Source organism: Eptesicus fuscus, chromosome 12 (genome assembly GCF_027574615.1).
Source record: "Eptesicus fuscus isolate TK198812 chromosome 12, DD_ASM_mEF_20220401, whole genome shotgun sequence".
Taxonomy (NCBI): domain Eukaryota; kingdom Metazoa; phylum Chordata; class Mammalia; order Chiroptera; family Vespertilionidae; genus Eptesicus; species Eptesicus fuscus.
The window spans coordinates 91,344,544-91,371,960 of NC_072484.1; the positions used below are offsets into that span (position 1 = coordinate 91,344,544).

The 27,417-nt window shown below is 45.3% G+C and overlaps 1 protein-coding gene across 1 annotated transcript in view; it reads left to right on the forward strand.

Moving 5' to 3' along the window:
• Positions 1–1,043: 1,043 nt before the first annotated feature.
• The window catches only part of CHST9 (carbohydrate sulfotransferase 9), a 141,606-nt gene continuing 115,232 nt past the window's right edge, over positions 1,044–27,417 (forward strand). Inside the window, exon 1 of the mRNA XM_028155743.2 lies at positions 1,044–1,143. Coding sequence (XP_028011544.2) covers positions 1,044–1,143 — 100 coding nt within the window. The remainder of the gene's footprint in view (positions 1,144–27,417) is intronic.

Here is a 27,417-nt window from a genome sequence, read left to right on the forward strand (position 1 = left end):
GTGTGTGTATTGTTCCTAAGGAGATGTTTACATTTTCGTTAGATTCTCAAAAGTGGGTACAACTATTTTTTTTTAAAGTTAAGATTACACTCAATGAAACTGTTCTAAAACAAAGTCATTTCAGTATTTCTTTAAATAAAGTAAGCTTTTATTCCTGAGGTAGATGTCTGTCACCTGAGGTAGATTCTGTACTCTCATGTTATTATGAGAGACATCCCTGAACTCTGACCTTTTATTTTTTTAAATATATTTTTATTGATTTTAGAGAGAGGAAGGGAGAGGGAGAGAGACAGAAACATCGATGATGAGAGAGAATCATTGATCAGCTGCCTCCTGCACGCCCCCCACTGGGGATGAGCCCACAACCCGGACAGGTGATGTGCCCTGACTGGGAATGGAACCATGCCCTGCTGGTTCGTTGGTCAATGCTCAACCGCTGAACCACACTGGCCAGGCTGACCTTTCCATACTTACCCCTTTATGCCCTTAAGTGATATTAAACGTGCCCTGTAAGCTGTGTAATCTATTACTTTTGCATGAGAGGGAAACTGTAATTGACTGTGCATTTCTGAGCTTCATATATCTGTGAGGCGTGAAGGGTTTCCCGTTCATTCCCTGGCACGTCTTTGGACACGCAGTTCATTCGCAGTGGGTGTAGATGTCAGCTGACCCGCACCCTGCGTTCCTCTCGGTAGAGGAGGCCTACGTCTGGCCATGCTGCCCTACTAAGTGCCGGGGCGTTCCTCATGAGCTGCGGGCAGTCGGGCCTGGCTAAGGGCGCGCAGACCCCAGAGCAGGCCCCGCTGGAGCCCCTGTGGCTCCTCCTGTCCAGCGCGCAGCCCTCTCGCCTGGGCCTCCGGCGTGGACTCCGCACAGTCACAGCGTGTTTGGGAAGAAGTGTCGCCTCGAAGTAAAACGTGGATGTTGCATCATTGCAGGTGGTTTCCCGGGACGAGCGCTCCAGAGAAGAGGCCGGGCCGCCGCTCAGTGACGGACACCATGCGGGGCGCCGCGCGGAGGAGGAGCGCCGCCATCTGAGGGCCATGCGTCCCCGGGGGGTCTTCCTCTCGGTGCTGATGTTCGGGGTGGCCGGGCTGCTCCTCTTCATGTACCTGCAGGTGCGCATCCAGGAGCAGCACGCAGGTAAGGCGCGCCCTGGCCCGGGAACCACAGTGCGTTGCCACTAAGTGAGGCCGTGGGGACAGACGAGGGGTGCCGTCACCTGGCTGAGAGCAGCAGACCTGAGAGGCAGGCTGAGGCCCCGCTCCGGGGAAGGGTGGGGGCCCCGGGCCATGGCATTTGCTAGGTGGCTGGGGACACCGGACGTTTTGTGACCCAGGTGGGAGCCGCCGTGGCCCGGCGGCCCGGCCAGGGACTGCTCACAGGGAACTTGTCTACGCAGATGGGTCGCTTTTACCCACCTAGGTGCGTCCGCTAAGCTTGGGGCACAAGCCTAAAGGAGCGGAATTGCAGCAAACTCTCTCTCTCTCTCGCTCAGTTCCTTCTTAATTTTTGTGTTGATACTCAACATTGATGTAGAAATTCTTTAATACGTCTACTTTAAAGCAGGGTTTGGCAAACCTTTTCTGTAAATGAATGGTTAGAAAATATTTTAAGCTTTGTAAGCCATACGGTCTGTGTCATAACCACTTAGCTCTGCCAGCGTATCAGGAAAGCAGCCCTCGTTTACATGTAAACAAATGGGCCAGATGGTTGTGGTCCGATAAAACTTAGTTACAAAAGTAGGCGGTGGGCCGGATTTGGCCCAAAAGCAGCAGTCTGCTGACCCTGCTATACGCAGTCATCGTTTTTGTCACTTAGTTTGTGATTACTGCACCTTGGAGGCACCCAGTTGCTTTAGAGTGGATTACCTTGATGGTGATAATAGGAAATGGAGTGTGCTTATAATGATGAAAGGAAATGTTTTAGAGCATCGTGTGTGTGTGTGTGTGTGTGTGTGTGTGTGTGGTGAAATTCCGTTGTTTTTCCGTTAGTAGAAATAGATGATGGCTTATGATTGTTAAGGGAAATAAAGTAAAAACAGAAGAACAATTTCTTATTTCCAGTTGTAAAAATTATTCTGGACTTAATGCCATTAAGAATTTACTCTGAAAGATAATTCAATATTGAATCACTCATATGACCATTTTAAAAGTGGTTTCTATTTTTAAATACCGTTCCTTGGTTAATCCTCAGAGGATTTATTTAATTTATATAGTAACCCTTAGGGAAAGAGGTTGTATATGATTTCCTAGAGAATATGTAACATGTTGCCAAAAGTCATTCTTAATTCCCATTACAATTTACATAAACTATAATATCATCTGTTTTCTATGTTACTACAATTATTTATCCGAATAACTTATAGTATGTAATGAAACCATCTGTGATGAAATATATAGGCTAATTCCTTCTGCAATACAACTTCTGGCATAGATCTCACATACTCAGCCTTCAGTGGGTGATTGTTGAAGAGTAAATAAAAGAATTAATGACTAGACTTAACACTTCTGGCAGCACGCAGACTAGAATGTCAGAGGAGAAAAAAACTTAAGAGATCTCATTATTGGGAGGTTGGCTAATGTCATAGTCTCATGACATATTTCACCAGAAAAGTATCACAACAAGTCTCCCACATGCAAAAGAAAATATATTCATATCAGGGGTCCTCAAACTGTTTAAACAGGGGGCCCGTTCACTGTCCCTCAGACCGTTGGAGGGCCATACTATAGTTTAAAAAAAACTATGAACAAATTCCTATGTACACTGCACAGATCTTATTTTGAAGTAAAAAAACAAAACAACAAAAACACCCGCATGTGGCCCGCGGGCCGTAGTTTGAGGGCGCCTGACATAGACAGACTAGTGGAGAAGTGCTGTGATGTAGTCACGTCAGTAAGAAACGACATGGTATTTGAAGAAACAGTCAAGCCAAATGAGTTTGTTCACAAGCATTGGTAGCTACCATTTATTGAAAGCTTAATAAGTGCTGAATACTTACATAAATTTTCTCTAATCCTAACGATGTGTGAATAGGTTTGATATTCTATGTGTAGAGATGAGGAAACTGAGGCTCAGGCAGAACTTACCCAGGCCTCACGTGTGTAGGGAAATATGCACCTGGTTTGGTTTGGGCTGTTTCGAAGTCCATGACTCTGTCCCCCACCGGGCTTCTGGGAGGGGAGAGGGAGAATAATGTTACCGCCTAGACCAGCAGGCGCCAACAGGTGGTCGGCAGAACACTGATGATCCGTGAGGTCCGAAGGGTTGGCGACCGCTGCCCTAGACTACACATGCAAGCAGCTGAGACTCAGAAACTTTTAAGTGATTTGCTCAAAGCTAAGAGTTTTCAAAGGGTGAACCACGCTCTGATTCTACTACTTCTCAGGAGCCCTGAAAGAGCCTCACCAAGAAAGCGGACGAGATAAACATATAACAAATGCCCAAGTATTTTTTTAAATGTATTTTATTGATTTCAGAGAGGAAGGGAGAGAGAGAGAGGGAGAGAGAAACATCAATGATGAGAGAGAATCATTGATCAGCTGCCTCTTGCACACCCCACACTGGGTATCGAGCCCACAACCCAAGCATGTGCCCTGACCAGGAATTGAACTGTGACCTCCTGGTTCATAGGTCGACGCTCAACCACTGAGCCACGATGGCCAGCCTAAGTGCCCAAGTATTAGTGCAGATGGTTTTAAATCACTGACTTGGTACCCTCAAGTCATTCCCAAGATCATAGATTTGTAACCTCTTTGGAAAGTTGGATCCTTAATTGAGTTCCTCATTTTTCCAAGTTGGGAAATTATTTTTTCCCTAGTCAAGATGGGCTGGTAAAACATTTGCCATTTATTCTCTTCATTTTTATTTGTAATTTGCTAGAAGTACTTTCTCTGATTCTCGATGTCTGTTAAATGAATTACTATTTCACAATCTACTCATGACAGTGAGTATAAACTTTAGGGCAGGATTCCTTTAGATGATGGTTTTACTGAAGAAAAGTTTTATTTTTCTTCAGACTTCCAGGTAGAGTTCTGCTCTCAACCAGGCTAGTACCCGTGTGGCGATTCTGGCGTTTTCCAGGTAGATGGGCGCATGTGTGTTTTACATGTGCTTCAAATAACATCGGGAGCATCAAACATCGTTAAGGGCAGTCTTTCTTAAATCAGAAGATATTCCATTGGGGGCTTTGATGTGAAGTTAAAAATTAGAAAGTCTATCTTTCGGTCACTTTATAAATGTCACTTAAAGAATAGAAGAAGACTTGGTTTTTGGTCCTGAGACCTTACGTGAGTAGCACAGATTTAAAAATCTGAAATGGTTTTGATTTCTTATACATATCAGTTGAATATGAGAACTCGTAAGCTCTTTTCATATGTTTTATTTGAGGCCTTTAAAATCTAATAAGATGTGGATTATTTTCTATGCTTTCCTAGTTTTTCTGGGTTCTTCTGTTAAAATAAAATGCTTCAGAATTACAAAAAAACAAACAACCCTTAAATATGCTCTGATATGCTAGTAAAAAATATTATGAATACACAAGACTTTTGGAGGAGAAGAGGAAAAATGTACAACAGAGAAATTAAATTCTATCCAATTATACAACAGAGAGTTCCATAATAACAGCCATTTTTCAGTACCGTCATCAGTTAATCTATGCATTTCTTTGTGCTAATTTTCAGTATGTGATGTATTATTATGAATTTCATTTTGTACCGTTTTTTCTAGTTGTTAAGAGTACAAGTGTTACATTCAGAGGAATCTTGAAAACCTCAACTCTGCTTGTCCGCTGTGTGACCCTAGGGCCTAGGCAAATTGGCGTCTCTAAGCCTCAGTTTCCTCCCCTGTAAAATGGGAACAATACGCTTCCACATAGGGCTGCAGTGAGGACTCAGGAGACAGTGCCCACAAAGCTCGCCGTGGGGTGTCCGCACACAGCAGCCCCGGGCGTGGGAGCGGTGCGCTGTGCGGGGCAGGGCGGGAGCGGCAGCGGCTTCTCCTGTTTCTCAGCTCAAGTCTCAGGAAAACGCCAGCCCCGGGGGCCCAGTGGCTGAGCATCCACCTATGAACCAGGAGGTCACGGTTCGATTCCCAGTCAGGGCACATGCCCGGGTTGTGGGCTCCACCCCCAATGGGGGGTGTGCAGGAGGCAGCCGATCCATGATTCTCTCTCATCATTGATGTTTCTCTCTCTCTCTCCCCTCTTCCTTCCTCTCTGAAATCAATAAAAATATATATTGTAAAAATTTTCAGAAAACAGTCCCAAGCCTGGGCCTTAACTGATTAAGAAAAAAATAAAAGGCTCTAACCTGGCCCCAGCTGTTAGTTGGGGGGATCTAACGGGCACAGAGCCATTGTCCACAGTGGGGAGCTGGAAGGGGGTGCCAGGACGGGGTGCAGAGAGCAGAGCTGGACCTGAGGGATCTCATGTCCTCACAAGCTGCCCAAGGTCAGGGTATTCACTCATTCCAGCGCGTTTTTTAAAACTTAAAGACCAGAGGTGCCAAACGGGAGAACACGGAGGCGTCATAGAGGCCCAGATAGAGTCCCCGTTCCCAAGGACACTGTGGCCTCAGGGGTCGTAAGATGGTCGGAGTCCAGGCCAAGATGTTGGTACAAAAGGACAGTCCATTGTGCCAGAAAGGAGCCAGGCCCTCCATCATGAGGCAAGATAATGAGGTGGAACCAGGAGCAAGAGCCCAGTCAGGTTTTAATGACCAGATAGCAGCTTCAGGAGGAGAACTGTGGGGGAGGAGGTGGGGGGGGGGGGCAGGCGCAGAGGACCAGCTCGGAGCGGAAGAGATGTATCTATGGGGCAGAGGCAGGGATGAGGAGGGCCAGTTCAGGGTCAGTCCCAAGGCTGGTCTTTCTCCGCCCACCCCCCCCCCACCCCCAGCTGCTGTTAAACAGAACCACCAGCAGGAGGTGTGGCACGTGCCTGTGCTGTGTGCGCAGTAAGGCAGGGCCAGGACTCCGTCAGGCTAGCGTCAGACTCTCAGCTGTAGAGAAGAATGTCTCACATAACACCTGTTCCTCACAATATAGGTCCAGTTACATCACTCCCCTGTTTACACTCCTGAGTGCTCAGGGTGGAGTTGCTGAATCCTATGGTAACCAGGTGGTAGTTGTATTTCTAGCTCGTGGGCCTCCATACTGTTTTCCATAGTGGCTGCGCCAACTTTCATTCCCACCAGCAGTGCGGAAGGGTTTCCTTCTCTCGCCATCCTCACCAACACTTGTTTCTAGTCTCCTTGACTGTAGCCATTGTAACAGGTGTAAAATGACATCACATTGTAGTTTTTGATTTGCATTCTCCTGGCAATTAATGATGTAGAGCATTTTAATGTACCTGTTTGCCATCTGTATGTCTTCTTTGAGAGAATGACTAATTAGACTTTTCTGTATATTATTTAATTTGTTTCTATTATTGAGTTGTATGAATTCTTTATGTATTTTGGATATTAGCCCCTTATGAGGTGTGTGGTTTACAGATATTTTTCCCATTCAATAGGTGGCCTTTTCCATTTGTTGATGGTTTCATTTGCTGTGCAGAATATTTTTAGTGAGATGCAATCTCACTTGGGTTTTCTTTTGTTGCTGTTTTTTTCTTTTGTTGCTGTTGCTTTTGCTGTCAGATTCAAAAATTTATCACTAAGACTGACCTCAAACAGCTTACAGCCTATGTTTGCTTCTAGGAGTTTTATGGTTTCCGGTCTTACACTCAAGTCGTTTGTTCATTTTGAGTAATTTTTGTGTAAGGTGTAAGATAATGGTCCCGTTTCATTCTTTTGCTTATGGCTGTACAATTTTCCCGACACCATTTATTGATGAGACTATCCTTTCTCCATTGCATATTCTTGGCTACTGTGTCATAAATTAACTGGCCACATATGTGTGGGTGTATCTCTAAGCTCTGTTCTGTTCCGTTGATCTGTGTGTCTGTTCTGATGCCAATAACCTTGTTTTAATCGCGATAGCTTTGTAAGTCTGAAGCCAGTGAGTGTGATGCTTCCTGCACTGTTCTTTCTCAAGATGCTTTGCCATGACCAATAACGTTTAAACTTGAATGGGTACGTGTTTATCCGAGACATCAACTCGTCTGACTTTTCTTTCAGACCTCTAACTGGACCTTTTTTCTGATTTCTATGAGTTCTTTCTGACATGCACTCAATACATACTAATTTGTGAATTTAATTTAGGATTCAGCATTAGCATCTAACATCAATTACTTAGTTATGAGTTGTCACGGATAGCATATGAGAGGATCATACAGGTATAGCACCATCTTTTCAAAACTCATTGTCCCCAATCCGAGCTCTAGAGGACCCTGATCCTGAACATACTTGGCCTAGAAATATGTTCTTTTTGGTCAGTGATATACACTCCCTGGAGATCATGGTTCTATTTCAATCCAACATGCTATTAGCCAAAGCAGATGGCAACTTTTAATTTTTTCCTTTTGCGAAGTCACAGTAACATCGGTCGGCTCAGGTTCTATTTTAACCCTCCTGTGTGAAAGGAAGTAGCCAGCGGTTCAGATTTCAGACAAAGTAAAGCCACCGCATTGCTTTTTCTCGGACAGTTGATTAAGGACTTCACAAGCAACCGCCTCCGTGCTTTGCTATTTCTAAGGAGATTTTGTCTGGCTCCTTTCAGACTCTATGTATTTCGTGGCATATAGAATAGTGCTTCTAGACTGGATTGGTATAATTCTTTCCTCTTGAGCCTCTGTGATAAGAAAGTGTATTCCTTTCCCCCAAATCAGGCTGTTCATTCTGGCTGTGATGTTGCTGCATTGAAATTCTGTTTCCTTCCGGGGAACCTTTGTCTGTCTGAACTGGAGCTACGCCACCTGTGCGTGGAAAGATGTGATGCCACCGCCAGTCACATACTCAGGGACGTAAAATTGCTCTTCTTTAAAAAGTCACTAATTTGGGTCACTTCCTCTCATTTTGATGAGGGCGGCAAGGATTCTTTTAGTCAAATGAACACGTGCTCCCGCTACCCACTTCTGGATGCCACCATATCCCACCTTCCTTTTTAAAAAACAACAACAACAACATATTTTTATTGATGTCAGAGAGGAAGGGAGAGGGAGAAAGAGATAGAAACATCAACGATGAGAGAGAATCATGGATCAGCTGCCTCCTGCACATCCCACACTGGGGATGGAGCCCACAGAACAAGTGCCCTCACCTGGGATTGAATCATGACCTTCTTGGTTCATAGATCATAGGCCGGCCAGTCTCTCACCTTCTTTTTAATTGCGTTTCCCATCTCAGGGTCTTTAAGTTAGCTGTTTTCTCTTCCCAGCTATTCCATGGCTGGCTTCTCCTCATCCTCAGATACAGCTCAATCAACTCCCCTCAAGACCCCTTCTATCTCTTTCTCCCTCTCCCTTCCTCTCTGACATCAATAAAAATATGTTGTTGTTGTTGTTTTTTAAAAAGGAAGGTGGGATATGGTGGCATCCAGAAGTGGGTAGCGGGAGCACATGTTGATTTGACTAAAAGAATCCTTGCCACCCTCATCAAAATGAGAGGAAGTGACCAAAATTAGTGACACGTAAAGTGGATAAGATAACCGCTGATGTTTTCCCTCCTGGCACCTGTTCCATTATTTCTTAAGTTACTTCCGGGCACTGATTTCTATTTGAGATCATTCTTTTTATTTACAATGGCTCACCTCTCTCAATAAAATGCGCTTTCTGAGGGCAGGGGACTTGCATGCTGGTCACTACTGTGGCTCCAGCTGCCCCCCCTTCCAGGGTCTGATTTCAATCGTCACTTCACTGTGTGTCCCCAGTGCCCTCCAAAAGGAATAAGAATGGGTATGCAAAATGGGGGGACATGGGCGTTACAGACAGTGCAGGCTGGTATTGCAAAGGGCGGGTGCCTCCAGGACTCCATTGCTTCGGCAACAAGGTTGTTCATCTTTCCCTGATGATAGTCAGTTCTTGGATAAGGAGAATGGACCGCATTTCGAGGTAGACTCCCAGGTCCCGGGGCATACAACTCCCAGCCAGGTCAGAGTGTGCTTTCTTGAATCAGAACAAAACAATCACGTTAACAGAGCATGGTCAATATTTCCTGTAACCCTAGCCAGTCCCCACTATTCCAGTTCTCCCTCCCGCCCCTCACGAAAGGCCTTCCTCGAGGCCAGGAAGGTGTCACCCGCAGAGGCTTCGTCTCCCTTTGCGATGCTGTGATGCTTCGTTTCTAACAGGGTCATTGGTTCGCAGCCACGTTAGGAAAAGCTGAAAACGGAGCGTGGAATTCCATCAGGTGACCTTTGAAGGTCCTTTACCATGTTACATCCCGGTGGCTGTGACTGTGTGTCTGCAGGAGATCTTAGCAATAAACAAAGACACTCACAGAGGCGCTCTGATTTGCAGATAGCATTCTGTGGTGGAAAGCACTGAGCCCGTTTTGTGTCCTTGAACAAGTGGATTATTCTCCCCAGATTCTAGCTTCTTTCCTCCTCTGATTACCATACGTGCTTCCTTGTTCTCATCTAACCACCCTCCTAAACGTGACCTTTACCGCCACATTCCTGTGCATGGCTCTATAATGTTTAACACTCACCTATACTGTAGTCCTTTTTTTAGATTCTTAGCCCCATATAAAAAGTTGTCTATCTGCATATACCCTTTTGCAACTTGCTTTTTCATTCAACATTAAGTTTTTGAGATTTATTTATATGTTGATATGTGTAGCTCTAATTATATATTGATTAGAGTTCTAATTGGAGCTGCATATATCAATACATATCAATCACCTAACTGCTATATAATAGTTTGTTATGTGAATATGCTGCAATTTATTTGTCCAATTGATGTGTATTAAAGTTGCTTCTAATTTTCTGCTGTCACACACAATCCTGCTAAGAACATCTTTGTTCACATGTTTGAGAGGTTCCATCAGGGGTCAAGTTGCATGTTCTTTAAAATAAACATCCGCTTCAAGATTCTGTGATTCCGTATTATATCTTCTCCTCTGCTCCCACAAGTCAAAATTAGGACTTCTTAAACACTACATGGTGAAGGCCTGGGAGGATGGGTGTGGGGTGGAGGGGTCATTGGGGAGTTGGAAGGGACAAAGGGGATATCTGTAATACTTTCAACAATAAAGATAAATTTTTAAAAAATACTACAAACGTTTAATGAAAATCCTGGGAAAATGGATACAGAAAAATGGATGTATGGATTTCCATTCGGATTTATGGATGGAAAGATACAAATATAGAAATGGAACCTTGGAACCTGCCCTCGAGTGCTTCTTGCTTCATTGGCATGCCAGCGGAGCAGCTAACAGTTCACGGAGAACCCATTAAAACAATCGCCAAGTCATTTGTGTGAACTTTGAGTGTGAGTGTAACGACCTCCCCCACTAAATAACGCACTAGACAGGCGCGGTAACTCCTGTTAGCGGGGATCGATCCAGCACGTCATACCACCTAGTCCCAACTCTCTAATTTTTCTAATAAAAATAAACTCTTCCAAATGCCAAGGCATCATCTAGTCCCAGCCAACTCCCTTTACAAAGAGCAACTGAGAGGCTTACATTTGCATGGCCGATACTTAACAGAACTGGCACTAAAACACGATTCCTGATAACTGCCCCTTCCCCCCACAATACTCCCCCCCCCCTTCCCCTTCAGATACAAGAGGATTCAGGGCGCTCTTGAATGACTGGCTTGTTTCCTGAGGCAGCTTGAAGGAACCCTTTCATAACCCCGTGGAGAAGTCTAGCGACCAGATGCATCGCCGGGGACAAAGACAGGGCTTCTGTTCTCCAGCCGAAAAGTCTGTACCGACGTTCTCAGGCGTTCTTGGGGTTCTCGTGACCTCACAATTTCTTTTTTATTTTTTTATTATTATTATTATTATTATTATTTTACATATGTGCCCTTATCCCCCCGTTACTCCCCACCCCCCATCATGCCCCACCCCCCTGTTGTCTGTGTCCATTGATTAGGCTCATATGCACGCACACAAGTCCCTTGGTTGATCTCTCCCTCTTACTCCCACGGACAACAGGGAGGTGGGGGCATACATGGGGAGTGGTTTGGGATGGGAATGGGGGGATGAGGACAAATATGTGATACCTTAATCAATAAAGAAATTTAAAAAAGAAAAAGAAAAGTCTGTGCCGGGAAGGGTTTCCTGTTGAGGCAGCCCAGACTTCTAAAGGAAGTTCAGCGGGACAGAACCCAGGTCTTTCGGAACAACCTCCTCTGTGATTTTCCTTCCAAACAAATCTGTAAAGAGGAAAGCAAGCAACTGGGAGGTTAGATGGGAAATTTCATGGGATCCAGTTCATCAGATTAAAGAGGAATAAAACTTGAAAAAATGGATTTTTTTTTTTAATAAAAGAAGAACCTTAGTTTTCATGAAATGTTTGCTCTGTTATGTTGACCCAAGTCAAAGATTACCAAAAATTACATTTTTATACACAGGATTGAAAGTAGGTATTTTGTACTAATCCAGTAACAGAATTAACCACTAGCATCCCCTTCACTCTTCTCAACCCTTTAGTCTGTCGCTCACACCAGTCAGTCTGGGTTGTAAGCATTTGCTTTTGTGTCTGTCTTCCCAGCGGGCAGCCCCCTGAGGGTCAGGACCACAGCACCTGGAACACAGGGGCCCCCAGTAAAGAATTCAATGAAAAGAAAGGGGGGAGAGATACCGGAGAGGGGAGTCCCCGGCTGTTTATCCAGTACTCACCATGCATCAGTCTTTGGTGTGGTCACAACCTTCTAGAGCTGTTTGTGAGCCTGGTGATCTAGATTTTCATTTTGCATCTTCTGAAGAATTAAACAACTTTTGGGTGACTGATCATCCTAAACAGTCACATAGGGTTTTATGTATAATCCAAAAATTATTTACTTAATGCTTATCATATTCATGTAGTTGTATCTTCCCAGTAATTAGAATAACTATATACACTGGCCAGTCTCCCCCCACTTTTCCTGGGCTCAGTATGTTGGGGGGAAATGTACTTTTTTGAGGTCACTTAATGCATTTGGAATATTCTTGTGGGGATGGTTTCCGCAGGTCATGAAGAAACCTCACAGACTCTTTCACAAAGTATTACATTTCAAGTATCCTTCCTCCAGACCCATCTGGCTGGCTGTTTTTATATCTGACTACTGTGGACTATGATAGAAAATCACACAACACAGATTGGTGCCAGGACAAATTGATGGGCTCATACTGTTGCCTGGCAGTCTATGTTCCCTATTGATCTCTTTCTCCCCTGTTTTCCAGAGAGGCAATTTCCGGTGTCACTTCCTCCTCAGTGCCCCAAGCACATCTGCTCCCCAGTGTCTCTGCAGATAGCTCTCCTCAAAGGAAACTCTCAGAGCTTCCTTCTAACAACTACAGACCTACCTACTTCCACCCCGGATCTTGCTCTTCTCTCAGCTACTACTTCCTCCTCTTCTCCCTTCTCTTCCTCCTCCTCCCACTCATATTCTGTCTCCCCAGGGGTCTTCTTCAGTGACGCTTCCCATCTTCTGTGTCTTCTCTTCTCTTGTATCTTCACCTCTTTCTCTATCACTTCCTTGTGTCTGTCTTTATGTGGTTCAATGCCACCTAAGAATAACAAACTCAAATATCCAGTTCTGTCAGCCATAGTTTCCTTTTCCCCAAATCTATCCATTTCCTCCCCTTTGTCTTCTTAAGAGAACTTTGTGTAGCCCTGGCCTGTTTGGTTCAGTGGTTAAAGTGCCGGCCCAAGGACCAAAGGGGTCCCGGCTTCCATTCTGGTTAAGGGCAAGTACCTTGGTTGCAGGCTTGATACCCGGCCCTGGTCCTGGTCAGGGCGGGTATTGGAGACAACCAATTGATGTGTCTCTCTCACATAGATCTCTTCTCTCTCTCTCTCTCTCAATCTCTCTCTCTCTCTCTCCTCTTTTTACTCTCTCTCCTCTTTCCATTCTCTCTGAAAATCAATGGAGAAATATCCTTGGGTGGGGATTAATAACAACAGCAACAAAAAACTTTGTGTAATCACTATCTCCACTTCATTACTGTCTACTCACCCTCCCGAACTTACTGCAGTCTGCCCCCCATCAACCACCGGTTTTGTTCCCCACAATAACTTTCTCACTGTAAAATCCAGCAAGTCCTTCCCAGTCCTCACCTTAGCTCTCTGCAGCATTAGATACTGCAGGCCTCTTGAAAACAAACAAAAACCCTTCCTTGATGTCTGGGAGGACAGACTGTCCGGTGTTCCTGCTCTTCTCTGCCTGCATTCTCAGTTCCCTCTGCAGGCTACCGTGTTTCCTCTTCTCACCCCTTAGATGTTCTTGTCCCCGCGAACCTCCTTTCTTCTCCCTCTACGAGCTTTCCCAGTGTGATCCCACCCATAGACACTTGATCCCTCACAGTTCCCGACAGTGCCATCTACTTCCTGGGAATCTGTATGCCCACCGAATGCCCCTCAGACCCCTTAAACTCCGTAAACACAAAGCTAAACTCATCATTTTTCTCCAGAGTCCGTCTTGTTTCATGGCAGAGGCAGTTGCCCCACCTAAAGACCTTGTTGCCATTCGATCCCTCCATTTTCATCTTCTCTCCCCCTGTGTGAAGCTCTTCTTGCCCCACCCCACAATGGTTCTCAGGACAAACCTACACTCATCATTTGGCCGACATGGCCCTTTATGATAAGACCTCTGCTTAACTCTCCAGGATCATTTCTGGCCACATTGCTCATGTTGCACTAACCCTCTAGTTACACTAAATTCCTCGAGTTCCTGGAACTGACCATCAGGTCTCTCAACCCTAGTCCTGTAGGTGTCTGTAGAATGCATTTCTATGTCTGAAATGTTTAAGTTCCCCCTCCTATGTGCTTCCTGTACTTCCCTATTAAAGCACTGATGATGGTGAATTGGGAGTGTTTGTTCATATCATGTTCGCCACCCTCAACCCACCAGGTCACGATATCTGTGAGGGTGGCACCTCTCAGCCCATTTCATCATTGCACCCTCTGCGCCTAGTCCATGCTTCCATTGGCCATGATAAGATTGTCCTAACTCAGTTTGAAAATGTGAAGTTAGAAGTCTTTGAAAAAGCACACAGGTATGCACCTTCTCTCTTAGGTGCATATATGCCAGCCGCCCAACGTGCATAACCATGAGAATGATTTACATCAGTGAGACTCCACCATGTGATTTCATGGAAAGAAAAGTGCATGGTGGTACTCCATCGTGGTGACATTCTTTTACAAAACTTCTTTATCGTGCAGTATTTTAGTGATAATGCAGTTAAATGTTAGTGTAGTATAATTTTCTGGTTTACCTCTGGAATTAAATTTTTTAATTTATAGGTTAGTTAGTAAACTTCTTTCACTCCAAGTCCTCACTTCTCTTATTTTTCCATTTTACCCTTCTGAAATGTCTTTGTTTTCTAGAACATTTTAAACTCACTTGGGTAGTCCATCTGTGTGGCCCACCAAGCAAAATTATTGTGCACAATATCAGTGAACTTTAAAGGCCAATCAAGAAGAATGTGGGGGCAGAGCGGACATCACTGGCATCGCCAGCTCTCATCTCAGGAAGTTTCCCATTTGTTCGGGCCCATCTCAGAGAAAGGCAAAATACAGCCTGCACAGAGAGCATTTCCTTCCTCCCCAGTGACATTTAACTGTCATGTGGGTGGCTGCTGGCTACAGAATTAGCAAAGAACCTTAATGGAGAGAGAATTTGCCTTATTACTTTTTCAAACATTGAGAAGGCCCGAAATGAACATTGAAAATGGTTCAGAAGTAAGTGTTCAGGGAGAAAGTAAGACAGAGGTGAGCCATCCAGCCTCCCGCGCCGTGGCCATGCTCCTGGAAATGCCTACACGTCCTCGTCATCCCAACACCTCAATGACAAACGCAGAACTCCAGGGCGCTTCCCCTGCACCGTATGGGGAGAGTCACAGTGAGAGTGACTTGCAGATGAAAACCAATAGGCATAAATATTTACATATTTCATCGTCCCAGGAACAGCTTCCAAATGACGTTTACAACCAATTTGTTATGAATTATTAGTTCATATAAATTAGGCTCACACCACTTTGCATTTCTTATAGTATGAAATATACTTAAAAGTAGAAGTGATTTTTATTGTAAGTTATTCTCCAGTGCTTTCTACATGACCCACTGCATTATAATTAGCTGAGAAAGGCATAGTGAGTAACACTGAGAAAAACTCTCACTTTGAAAACTCTCTTCGGATGCAGAAAGCCAAAGAATGTGGACCAGCAGGAGGAACAAGAGCGGCAGCCAGCTCTGACACGCTCAATAAACGGATGTGGGTTTACCGAGCCGTATTTTCAGTTTGCTCAGGAGAGAGACGGATCCATAAAGCAATCAGGCTGCTGATGATCGCGCTGCCAGAATACACAGTAAACATGAAATTGCCTCCGAATTTTGGACTCAGAATTTTATGATTGACACGAAGGGTCAGTGCCTGCATTTTTAGATCCATCCCCAGAAGCAATTCAATAATCAACAGAAATCAGAAGTCCATTCACTGAACCCCTGGCAGGAAGTTAGGTGGGGACTCCCAGTTTGCTTTGGATCAAAGGTATGTCTGAAAGCCTAACGCCAAAGAGAGACACGGACCGGCAACCTGAAACCCCATCTCCAAAAGGCGAGATGCCGTGTTTCCAGCAGAGCCGGAAAGAGTTATGCGTGGTCTGGACCAGCTGGGGAAATGGTGATGGACTTCCATGGCAAACTCGTGGTAATGGAAACATTTCATAGGTTTTCATTCTATCTCTCATTCTTCTGAAATGTTTTACATCAACTCGATTGAGCTTGTAATGGCAGGTGTGCATTCGAAAAATGTGTTAACACCTTCTAATTCTGTGAAGGCAATACCCATGGAAATTGAAATCGCATAAGTCTGTTTGAATTCGCAGCAACAGGCAGGCAGCTTTCCTCCTGGGTGCCTCTCCCATGGATGCTCTCTGCTGACAATCAGTGAGTCGGGTCATCCTTTCTTTTTACCAAGACGCCTAGTTAACTTGGCTGAGGTCAGACTCCAGAAGGCAAAGAGCCCTCTTCCCTGAAGCCGTTTCTGATTAAGAAGAAAAGGAGATCCCAGGTGTATTCTCAGCATCTGGAGGGGATTCTTAAATATTCATTTACTCTGTTTTGACGTTGGGGGCCCTTCGGGGTGTTACATTTTTGGGTATTTACAGTGAATAGCACTGCCACGTGAATCATTATATTAACTTCAAACAATCGTGTTGCTATTCTTTCCAGAAAGATTCCTTATAAGGCTCCTTCAACTTTGTAGGGCATACATCTATCCACATTTGTATTCTATGAATATTCATGAATCACTGATGGCCAAGACTGCAGAGAGGAGAGAGCATTCCTGAAAACAGGGTTTGTAAGAGTGTGGCGGGATAGTTTACATCTGCCTGGCCAGTCTGAAACGCACAGATCCAAGGGTTTCGGTGATGGTGATGGTGATGGTGGTGGTGGTGACGGCAGTGGTGGTGGTGGTTTGCAGAGAGTAGTCTTGTGGCCAGACTCTGGCTATCTTGTCAGATCCTAACAGATCACATTCAACGTCAGTGAATAAAAATGACCTCTTCTAGTGCCACAATATTTATGTCTGCTTTGGAGCAAGCTGCTCACCAGCAATTCTGAGAATTAATAGCATGTCCTGGGGAAATGAGTAAATCTTCTCTTGTTTTTGACATCTCTCCCCATTAACTCTTACCCTCTCCAGACTTGTCTCCTCTTTCCTTGCTCCTGTTTCTGAAGAATTAAACTAAACTCAGGACATGCTATTCTGTCTTCGTGGATTATAGACCATCTTATTCTACAAATGTAAATTTTTACTTAAAAGCCCCCACGTAATTCCAAAAGACTCACCAGGGTGCTGCTGTGTTCCCTAGCCTGTTGCAGGGTGGCTGTGCATTGGGGAACAGGAAAGAACCGGAATTTCAGGAGTTGCTGGGCACTGGCTCTGAACTGACACTAATTCCAGGAGACCCAAAATATGGCCGTCATTGGGTCATCAATGGAGCTGTTGACCCAGGCCCATCTCGCAACGAGTGGGTCATCTCTGAACCCTTCTCGTGGCTACTTCCCCAACTCCAGCGCATATAACTGGAATGCCCATCCTCAGCCACTGGCAGAGTCCCCACCCTGGGGGTCCCCGGAACCATGTCCAGTAGAAGAACCTTACCTGATCTGTACATCATTTCTAATCGCTGTATATTTCAGAGGAGGAAATAATCATTGAGTAGCACCAACAGAACTGCCACTGAGTCTCTGTGTGACCTTGGCCAAGGCCCTCGGCCCACCTAGATGTGTCTCCTGACCTAAAACACAGGGATGTGATGATAAGGGATGTTCACATTTCATTTCTAAAATGCTGATATTTTCATTCACTTGCAACTCGTTACTTTCAGCATTTTTCCCCCTGAGTAGTCAAGCTGGAGATGTATTGGACTCATATCTATTCCCTTTGTATCATAACCCGATAGAGAGCGCGGCGCTCCTGCACGTGTTAGTGATGGATTGTGCAATAAAAGCGGAAGTTTCCCTGCACTCTTTTGCTTCCCCGAGCATCAGATTTGCCTTCACCCCCTCTCTCCTGCAGCCGGCCTCACCTCTTCATTTGGAGTTCTCACCAGCTTGACATGAAAAATGTGCATTAGTAAGTCTAACGGGTAATTGCATCAAAGGGGATGGGGAAAGATCTAAATTTCAAATTCAGATTAATTACCTCAGTCTTAACTACAACTAGCATAACATGATTACTCTTTCCAACTTTTTTTGTTGTTGTGCTGCATATACCAGGCTGATCTTCATTAACTTTTCATGCTCTTTGCAATTGCGTTCCAGTGTGCATTCAAGGTAGCGTTTAATGAAGTTCTCACAATAGAACCCAATATTGGAGAGCCTTGGTATAAGGCAGAGACTCTTGCTGAAGTTGTAAGAACAGCATTTGGATTGTGGTTGTTTCCTTCGACAAACAGGCCAGATCCACTCTTACCTGAGATCATCTCGCCACAGTAGCAGAATTCCCGCGTTCAGATAGTAAATCGATTTTTAAGCCTTTTATGATAAATGTGTCTGATTCACTCGTTTTAAGCATGCTGAAACATTTGCTCTTCGGTACTTAGAATATAGAGAGCTGAAGCGGTGACCAGCTTGCCTTCGTCTCTCGTCTACAATTCTCCACTTGCTTCTCTGGCTCCTTTGAGGGTGATACCCTCAGCCTCTCCTCACACACAACTTCTCAGCTCGCTGGGACAGTCCACACTGACCACACACACACACACACACACACACACACGCACACACGTCAGGAGAACACCCAGGCATCGCGCAGGACTCTGGGTGGTAAGTGACAGAAAGCTGTTTCCAAGAGGCTGAACCAATGGGTGAACTCGCAGAGACCTTCCACAAGGGACCGTCCTAGCTTAGCCCAGTCCCCGGGAGATCGCGCTGGTTTGGGAAATGGCCAGATCCATCTTTCCAGCAACATCACCCGCAGGACTCTCTCCACCTCCGCTTCCTCTCCTGGCTTCGCTTTCCTCTGCGCAGGGCGGTCCTCCGCAGGCACCTGCATGGATGGCACAGATGCCGTGGGAAGTCCAGGCTTTCCCACCCTACTGACAGCCATCACGGCCTCTCTCCCCGGGGCCTGCTGCTTCCTCGGCCGCCGGCTCTCCTGCTGACCTTTGTGCCAGTCGCTGTGCCCAGGTAAACAGCCTCCTGCCTGCCAGCCGGAGCGCAGACTGGCCCCTGTCTCCCAGGAAGTGCGGTCTGACCATCGCCAGCCTCGGGCCAGTTGGGGGGGAAGCGTGAAGGCAGTGCTGCGAAGGCAGGCAGGAAGCCCTGGCCGGGTGGAGTGTCCACACGCCACCTTCTGCCCTGCGTGCTGGGGCTGCCCAGCTCTTCAAGGAGCTCCCCAAGTGCCCTCCGAACTCAGAGCCAGAGAGGAACGGGGTGTGGGAGTCCTGTCTTCAGGGCAACCCTGAGTTTCCAGAGCCCCTCGGCCTTCAGTGGTGGTGACTCCTTCAGTGGTTGAGACTCCTATCCAAATATGTTGCATGAAGCCAAGATTCTCTCCCTCACCCAGCGGGCGGGGCTTGGTGGTTGAGCGTTGACCTATGAACCAGGAGGTCACGGTTCGATCCCCGGTCAGGGCACATGCCCGGGTTGCAGGCTCAATCCCCAGTGTGGGGCGTGCAGGTGTGCAGGAGGCAGCCAATCAATTATTCTCATTATTGATGTTTCCCTCTCTCCTCTCCTCCTCTCTGAAATAAAAATGTATTTCAAAAATATTCTCTCCCTCTTTTTATATTCACAACCACCCCATCAGATGGGTACTATTATGATTCCTATTTTACAGTCGAGGAAACTGAGTCACAGAGTGGGCAAGCACCTTGGCCAGGGGCACACAGGGTTCTCCAGTCCTTTCTTATATTCTGCTCACCTGAGAAGCTTCTTTTTAAAAAGTGGCTTACTGAGTCTCCGCCCGGACATCCCAGGTCAATAGCAGTCTGGAGTTGGTTGGAGGGCCTGCAGTTTCATAGATGGCCAAAGTCACTCTGATGGGTAAGCATCCAGAAGTCCCCAAGTTCCATCAACCTTTCGATGAAACTCTTGCAATTATGACATGCTGGAACTGGCTTCCGGCACCGGAGGCCTTCCCTGATCTACTCATCTCTATTAGGTTCCTTGGATCTGCTCTCTCTCAGCACTGCTGCTGCCACGTACCTTTCCTTCATAGCAGTTATCACATAACTTCACTTGTTAATTTACTTGTGTTACTGTTTAATGGTCTAGCATTGACCTCCCACACTAAATTATAAATGAGTGGCCATATTTCATTATTTCGTGTTACATTCTCAGGATACTGTACTGTGTCTGACACATCCTATATAATAAAACCGTAGTATGCAAACTGTCCCCTCAACTGGGAGTTCGACCAGGGGGTGGGGCTGGCCAGGGGAAGGGAGAGAGGCCCTGGCCAGCAGCAGGTGACTGGGGGAAGGGAGGGAGTACCTGCCACAAGCCACTAGGGACCCTACCAGTGCATAATTTTGAAAGGGCCTCTAGTACTAAATATTCGGCAATTCTCTGTTGAATGAATGAAAAGGTAGACTCCTTTAGGAAACCACTGATACGTGCAATAAGATCTTAAGGAGACATTCCCCTAAATGGAATTTCCCCAAAGAGAAAAGTAAAGAGAGGCGAGGAGAAACTAGAAAAGGCTTAGAGGGCCAGCAGCAAACACGATAAGGACACAATTATCACCTGCAACCTAAGTATGGACAGAGCCTTGAGCTGTGAAAATAGGGAGGGAGCCACTGGGAAGGATCAAGTCCTCAGGCTGGTAGGGAGGGACACAGAGCTAATTGCAGTGGAGGGATGCAAGGTTTTGGGGAGTATTTTGCTGTTTCCTTTTTCACAAAATGTTGCCACTGAAAAAGACTTTCCGTCATGCCATACAGTAGCCCACAAACAGGTCCCCAGGGCCCAGAAGCTCAGACTCCCGGGAGCTCTCAACCTCTGCTCAGATTTCCTAAAGGCCATGAATGTTCCATGTCTCCTTCTCATGAGACCGGGTGACTTAGAAAACAAGAGGTCTCTGCATCTGCTCCCATCACGTCAGCTCTGCGAGGTCGTGGCTGAACGTTTTACATTACCACAAGGTGAATGTAGTAGTCGGTTTGGTGGATCCATCCTTTAGAAACTCTGGGTCCAGGAGGGTTATGGATTTTATCCAGAGGCAACTCGAATGGGCCCAGAGTCGGCGGTTTCTTCTAGAACTTGGGAAATGGTTGGGAGCTGAAAGACATCGTTTTTTGGTTCCTGTGCCTATATCTACATCAGGGAACTGCTCAACCCAAAGTGAGTGCATGGCCACTTAAATACCTACCAAGCCTAATTCTTAATCAGCTCCATTGAGTGTTAGACAGAAATCCTCTCACCTAATGATACAGCAGCCCATTGTCATAGTGGAGCCCAAGGCATTGCTTGCGGGGATTCTGGTGTAAACAACCCTCCTACTGTTGTATAAAAGCGAAGCCCATGGAATTGTGTAAAAGACATTATCCTGGACAATGCCTATATGTGCTGTACATAGCACGTGGTATTGATGATGAACGACTGTGTTACTGGTTTATATATTTACTAGGCTATACTTTTTATTGTTATTTTCCATTTACTCTTTCTACTAAGAAAAAAAGTTTGCTATAAAACAGTATGCCGTGTTTAAAAAAAAAGTATTAACATTTTCCTTATACTTGAAAACGAGGCAACGGCGGAGCCCTGGGAAAGGTGGGTGGTGGTGGGGAGGGAGAGCTCAAGAGGAGAGTGGCCATTCTGACAAGACTGAGGGGCCACAGAAGACACTGGGGGTCCCTTCAGGGGCAGGTGGAGGGAGCCACCAAGAAGGCCGGTCACACGGGTGGTGTCCGAGGCAGCCAGGGTCCGAGTGCCCAGGTGGGAATGGCCTTAGGGCCGCATTCTCCGGAGCCAAGTGTGGATCTGCAGGCTACTGGTATTATCTTATTTTCTGCTTATTCCATCTGTTTCCAAAGTGTTTTGTTGAGTACTTACACTTGGAAAGACTTCTTAAGTCTGACTTCTTGAAGTCAGACAGCCCAAGTTCAGATCCCTACTTAGTCTGCTGATTTGAGCTCCCTGATGTTGAGGTCTCTGAGCCTCTGTTTTCTCATCCATAAAATGGATTAGTAATATTTATTTCCAAGGTTATATAAAATAGGAAGCATTTCCAACAGAGCCTGATGTAGAGTAAATAAAAGTTTTCCTATCCTAAATTTTCAAGTAATTTAAAAATAGCATACATTTTTCATATGTTATTTGGGTATGTTTCTCGTCCTTTGGTCATTTTAAATAAGTCTCCAAAATTTGATCTGGAATGTTTGGTGAGAAGTGAAGTCTGGTATCCACATTGGAATGGAAGAAAAGTCTCTCTATTTATAGATGACAAGATCTTATATATAGAAAATCTTAAGAAATCCACAAACACTATTAGAATTAATAAGTGGGTTCGGCAATGTTGCAGGATACACATAATACAAGGAAATAATTTGTATTTCTATAGATGCAATGAACAATCCAAAATGGAATTAGGAAAAAAATCCTATTTGCAATAGCATTAAAAAGAATAAAATATAGAATTGGGATATATTTAATAAAAGAAATACAAAACATATACTCTAATCTACAAACCACCATTGTTCAACGAACAATCGCTTCACAACTCAATTCTCTCCTACAAGAGATGTTGGGAGGTCACATTCTTGTTTCCTAAATCCATTCGACCTCAGGTGATTAGTGAAAATCAAACTTGAGTCAGAATCACTGAAGGGTTTGTTAAAGCAGGGATTGCTGGGTCCCACGGCCAGGGTTTCCAATTCCATAGGATGTCCCTGGGGCCTGAGAATCGGCATGCCTCACATCCCCAGGTGATGCTGCTGGCCTTAGCTACCCTGGAGAACCGCTGCTCTAACCGTTTGCCATGTTGCTCCTGGTGAAGGAACGAATGGGCATATGATCTAAATGCGGCCTCTGAAGCAGGAGGAGTGCCTACTGGAGACATGAAGTGCCTACTGGGAGTGAATGATGCCGCTCCCTTTCCCCATCCTTCCCCCCAGACGTCCTCCTTCTGGTGGCGTAGCCTCGGAGCAGCGGAGCAGCGGGGGCCATGCTGTGACCAGGAAGGAGCACCCTTATCGTGACTCTGAGGTGGAGGTGGCCAGAGCAAGGAACTTCCTGGAGGAAGTTGGGTCCATAATGACAGCGGGCCCCCTGGGGACCTGAGCTTTCAGTTATGTGAGAAAGTAAATATCTTTAATGTTTCAACCAGTTTGAGTTGGAAATTTCTGTCTATCGTAGACCAAAGTGTTAACTATCAGGAGCCCAAAACCTATAACTAGAACAGAAAAATGGGGAGTAGAAAACACACACCCATCCCATGCCAACAAGAGGAGCTAGGGGACACGCAGTGTCAAGCGACAGGAGCCAGTCAAACCCCAGCTCTAACTCAGGAGGAGAAGGCAATGAGGCAAAGGCCAGAAGCAAAGGAGCAAAACAAGACTTTGTTTCCCGGTGGCAGGAACCAAACAGCCCAGCCCAAACCCAGGGCGTGAAGCTCTGGCGAGAAAGTCTACATTGAACATTTACACTCTTGCAGGAGGACTTATTTTAATGTGTTTAAACCCTGAGGCACAAGCTCTGTCTGTCTTTCTCCATCTGCCTTCCCAGCCCCGGTAATAAATTACTCGACTCGGCTTCTACCTAAATAATGAAAATTCGACTTCCCCCATCTCCGCTCAGCCGGAGCTTCCCCTCCTGGCAATGGATGAGCCGTGGGGGCCTAACTTCTCTCCGAGGTGCCGAGGGCTCCGAGGCCGACTGTCCCGAACCATCAGCGATGATGAAGAGAAGCTTCGCATTGTCAGACTCACCTAGGTAACCGGGCGCAGCCTTGAGCTTAAAAACAGAAGTTGTCAGAATCCATTTGAAAATTCAGTGGGAACTGCTGTCAGGCCAATGACACGGCGACGAGGACTGATTCCCATGGGAAGTGACAGAAGTCAGGCAACGGGCATCGGCACCCGTTAGCGCCTGGCCCCGGAGGAGCCAGGGTGCACCCAGGGCCATGTGACCCCGGGAGTAAACAGGCTGGCTGGCTGCAGTGAGCCCGAGCCATTAGACGTGACACAGATCGCAGTGAGTCCGTCAGAGGCGTGGCATCCTCTTCAGCTGTGGCCACACGCCTGTGTCTGTCTGGGCTGGAGACAGCAGATAGCCCACTCAGGATTTCGCTGTCAACATCGAAGGCAAAAATGAGCAACTTCGCAGCACAGTTTAGAAGAACCCAGTTCTCCCGGAGCATGCACAGCTGCCACTTCCCAGGGTGAGATGAGACAGCAAATTCCAGGAAGCGACCGGCTGTGGCCGGGGTGTGTAGGAGAGACACAGGGAAGGCGCCTTCATGAAAGGCAGCGAGGTCCAGCCCCCCGGCGGCCAGAGGCATCCCAGGAGTGGGGACGCAGTCCTGACATGGCAGTATTATCTGCTTTCCCGTGCTCTGTTTATTTGGTGCATGAATCGTGCCGTGTAGTGGAATTTGCTAGAAACACTGTTGGCATCTCATTTTGAATACAAATCAAGACTTCTCCTCCTTATCCCTTAGTGCCTGGAGAATGATCATGCGCTGGACATGTGCCTCACTGTATGACATCATAGTCCTATGTAGTGAAGATGAAGCATAGTAATCATTTACGATACAACAAAGACTGGAACTGGGCCAGTCGGAGCTGGGGGACTCTGAGCAGACCTGGCTTTTCTTCCATCTAAGTTTATACGGCTGTGAAGGTTGCCTTCCTAAAAAAGGCCCCAATGAGACCACTGGCTAAAACTCCAGCTGCTCCCCGCTGCCTATGAAATAGAACTCAACTCCATCGGCAAGTATTGAATGCAATTCCAAGTGTAGCCACTACTTGCCTTTCAAGATCACTCTACTGATCTCCATCGTCCTACATTTCGTTCCCCACGGACCCCTCCTCCTCTAACCAACCGCACACTCCTCTGCCTTTCCTGCCTCGCGGCCTTTTCCCGTGGACATGCTCCTTCTCCTTTCTGGCAGCTTAAGGCGTCCGTCACCAGTTGTCCAGCTTTCTCGTCAAATACACACCCACCCACATGCACCTATAGAACCCAATGGGGTATTTAAGTGTCACCAAAGTCTTAGGATTTTTCCCGCTTTGGAATAATGAGGAAAACCTAGGTATGTAAAAAGGTTATTTTATGCAAATAGGATATTGATTAGGTAGACAAACTTGTCAACTGCTGTAGATAATTGATAAATTGTTGCTGGTAGAATTTATCAAAATTAAAAGAGAAAAATTTTATATGATATTTTAGTTTTTTTACATAGAATTTGAATAGTAAAAGGATGTATCATGTTATATAAATAAGCAATGCTTTAATGTAAGCTTTATTTCTACTTTATTTTTTTTACCATTAGCCAGAAACCAAACTACAAATATTAAATAAATTTCCATGCAGCACAGTTGGAAGTAAATTGTCACATATGCAAAATTTAGAAGGAGAAAAGTTTTATTTTGCTAGTTATAAATGTGTTTTCCTAAGGTTATATGTGAGGTCTCAGGAATAAGAAGCTGTTGCTAAGACAGCAATTACAACAAAATGGGAACAAATTGGTTGGGCTGGTAGGTGAATTTATCCAACTCCAGTAATAACATTAACAAAATTAGAGGGCTAGTTTTCACATGGAGCTAATGATTAAGGTGAGGACTAAGAAGAACGACCCTCAGTTAATGATTTTATTCACAGTTTAGGCTCACCTAATTCTATATGTTGTGTGGGGCCATCTCTGTGTCCTCGGAGGCAAACAAAACCAGTTGAAAAATACACCATTCAGTCAATCAATACTTTGGGTGATAATGCCAACCAATTACTAAAAATAATGTGTGACTGAGTGTGCTGGCTGTTTATGCATTGATTAATATTTCAGAAATCTATTTGAGTTTCTAGCTCTGTGAGTTGAATTTATCCTCTAGACATTCAATTTTCCCTTTTTTTTTTTAGTTTCATGAGCAAAACAACCTGCTTATACTGAAGCAAAATATAAAATTTACAAAGTGAGTGGAATGCTAAAATTTGGAGATGTATTTTGGATAACTCGTCTCAATTAAGGTTTTACCATTTTTTTTACATTTGAAAAAAATGTTTTATTCTTAGCACCTTAAATTCCCATTCCACATTTAAATCATCCACTCTGACAAGCACACAGAATCTGGACATACAGACCGTTTTATGGGGGAGAGCGGAGGCCTAAAGAACCTTTCTGGTCCAAATACTCAGACGGTAAAAGTTTCCGTAACTGCATGTGTAATGCCACATGGACCAGGTTTGCACAACATAACATTCAAAAGAGTAGTCCAGAGAAATTAAAATGGAAATTCACTATTGAGTTGGTCTCTTAAAGACTATGCAAGAGGTGCTAATTCATTGCTCATGGCTGATGGAAGTCAGATTACAATCATTTGTGCCAGTGGACAAAAGTAGACTGAATCCCCGCATAGGGAAACCACGGTTATTGTTTCTTACGCCCTCTCTGTAAATACAGCCGTGTGCTGTAAGTTACCAATACTTTTCCTTACGTTGATTCAAAAGATGCTTGCTTAGAGTCACCATAAATATAGACATCCATAAATTAGTACAAAAGTGTTAATATGCCAATTAGATCGTTCAGTTGAATTTTAAAATGATTACATATCCAAATAAAAATTGGTCATCTGTATATCTCCTAACATTATCTTGAGTATCAAACTTTGGGGAACACTGGCCATGCCCCATGGCCCCATACACAAACACAGACACAAGCTATGATACGGGAAAATGTCTTCAGTTAATGGGGATGATGCTTAAGCCCCCTTACAACTCAACATCTGTGCCTTCCAGCAAGGCTTCCTTCAATTGCCCTCCTGAAGCCTCCTGTGATTTCCAGTTGATCCTTGCGGGAAGCCGCCCATTGTCTTCGCCAGCAGAGAGGTGTGGACAAGGAACCCGGAACGCTGGTGACCCTTGAACGCCTGGCAAGGGCCAGAGCTATGCACCAATTGTTTAGTCCACACAATGGGGGCTCAAGCTATTTCCTGACCAAATAGTCTCAGAGTAAATCTTTCTAATACTTACTGACCTTTAAGATAGTCTGTCTGTTACCGCCATTACCTGCCTAAGGGCTAGATGTGTGTCCAAAACTGAATAAAAGGTTGGCGAGGCCTGGGCACCGGTGGAAGTCCTTCCCCTTGAGCTGGGCTTGCCCGCCTGGCCCCCCATATTTCCAAGTTATTTCTTATCTCGTCTCTTTCATTTGCATGTGGCCCCTTCTCCAGATCCCGAACCCTGAACCACACGGGACGTGGGTCTTCACAGATCCTAAATTAATCAACAAATAATTATGAAGGACCAACCATGTCGTGTGATTGCTAAATAAGGTAACTCCTGATCAGGGAAGATTTGGAAATTTGGAGCTATTTAGATTTGACCTGAAGACTAAGAATACCACTTAAGTCTAAGAATACCCACACCCAGGATGGTTCTGCAATAATTCGTTGGAATGTGTCGTTTCTCAGGAAGGTAATTCACAGCTTTTGCTGTGGCAGGGAGAACCCCTGGGAGTCCTGGAAGCTGAGAGGTCATTTATAGCGGCTATCACCTGTGTGATGGAAACACGGATATTTAATAAGAGCGTGTTTAAAGCCAGAAAAAGAATTTAATTTTTACCTCTACGGAAATGTTAGCTTCTCTCTATGGTACTCAAAAATAATTATGCATGTAAAACAAAATTCTCAGTACAGATTTTCCATTTCTCTGAAAAACTTAATTA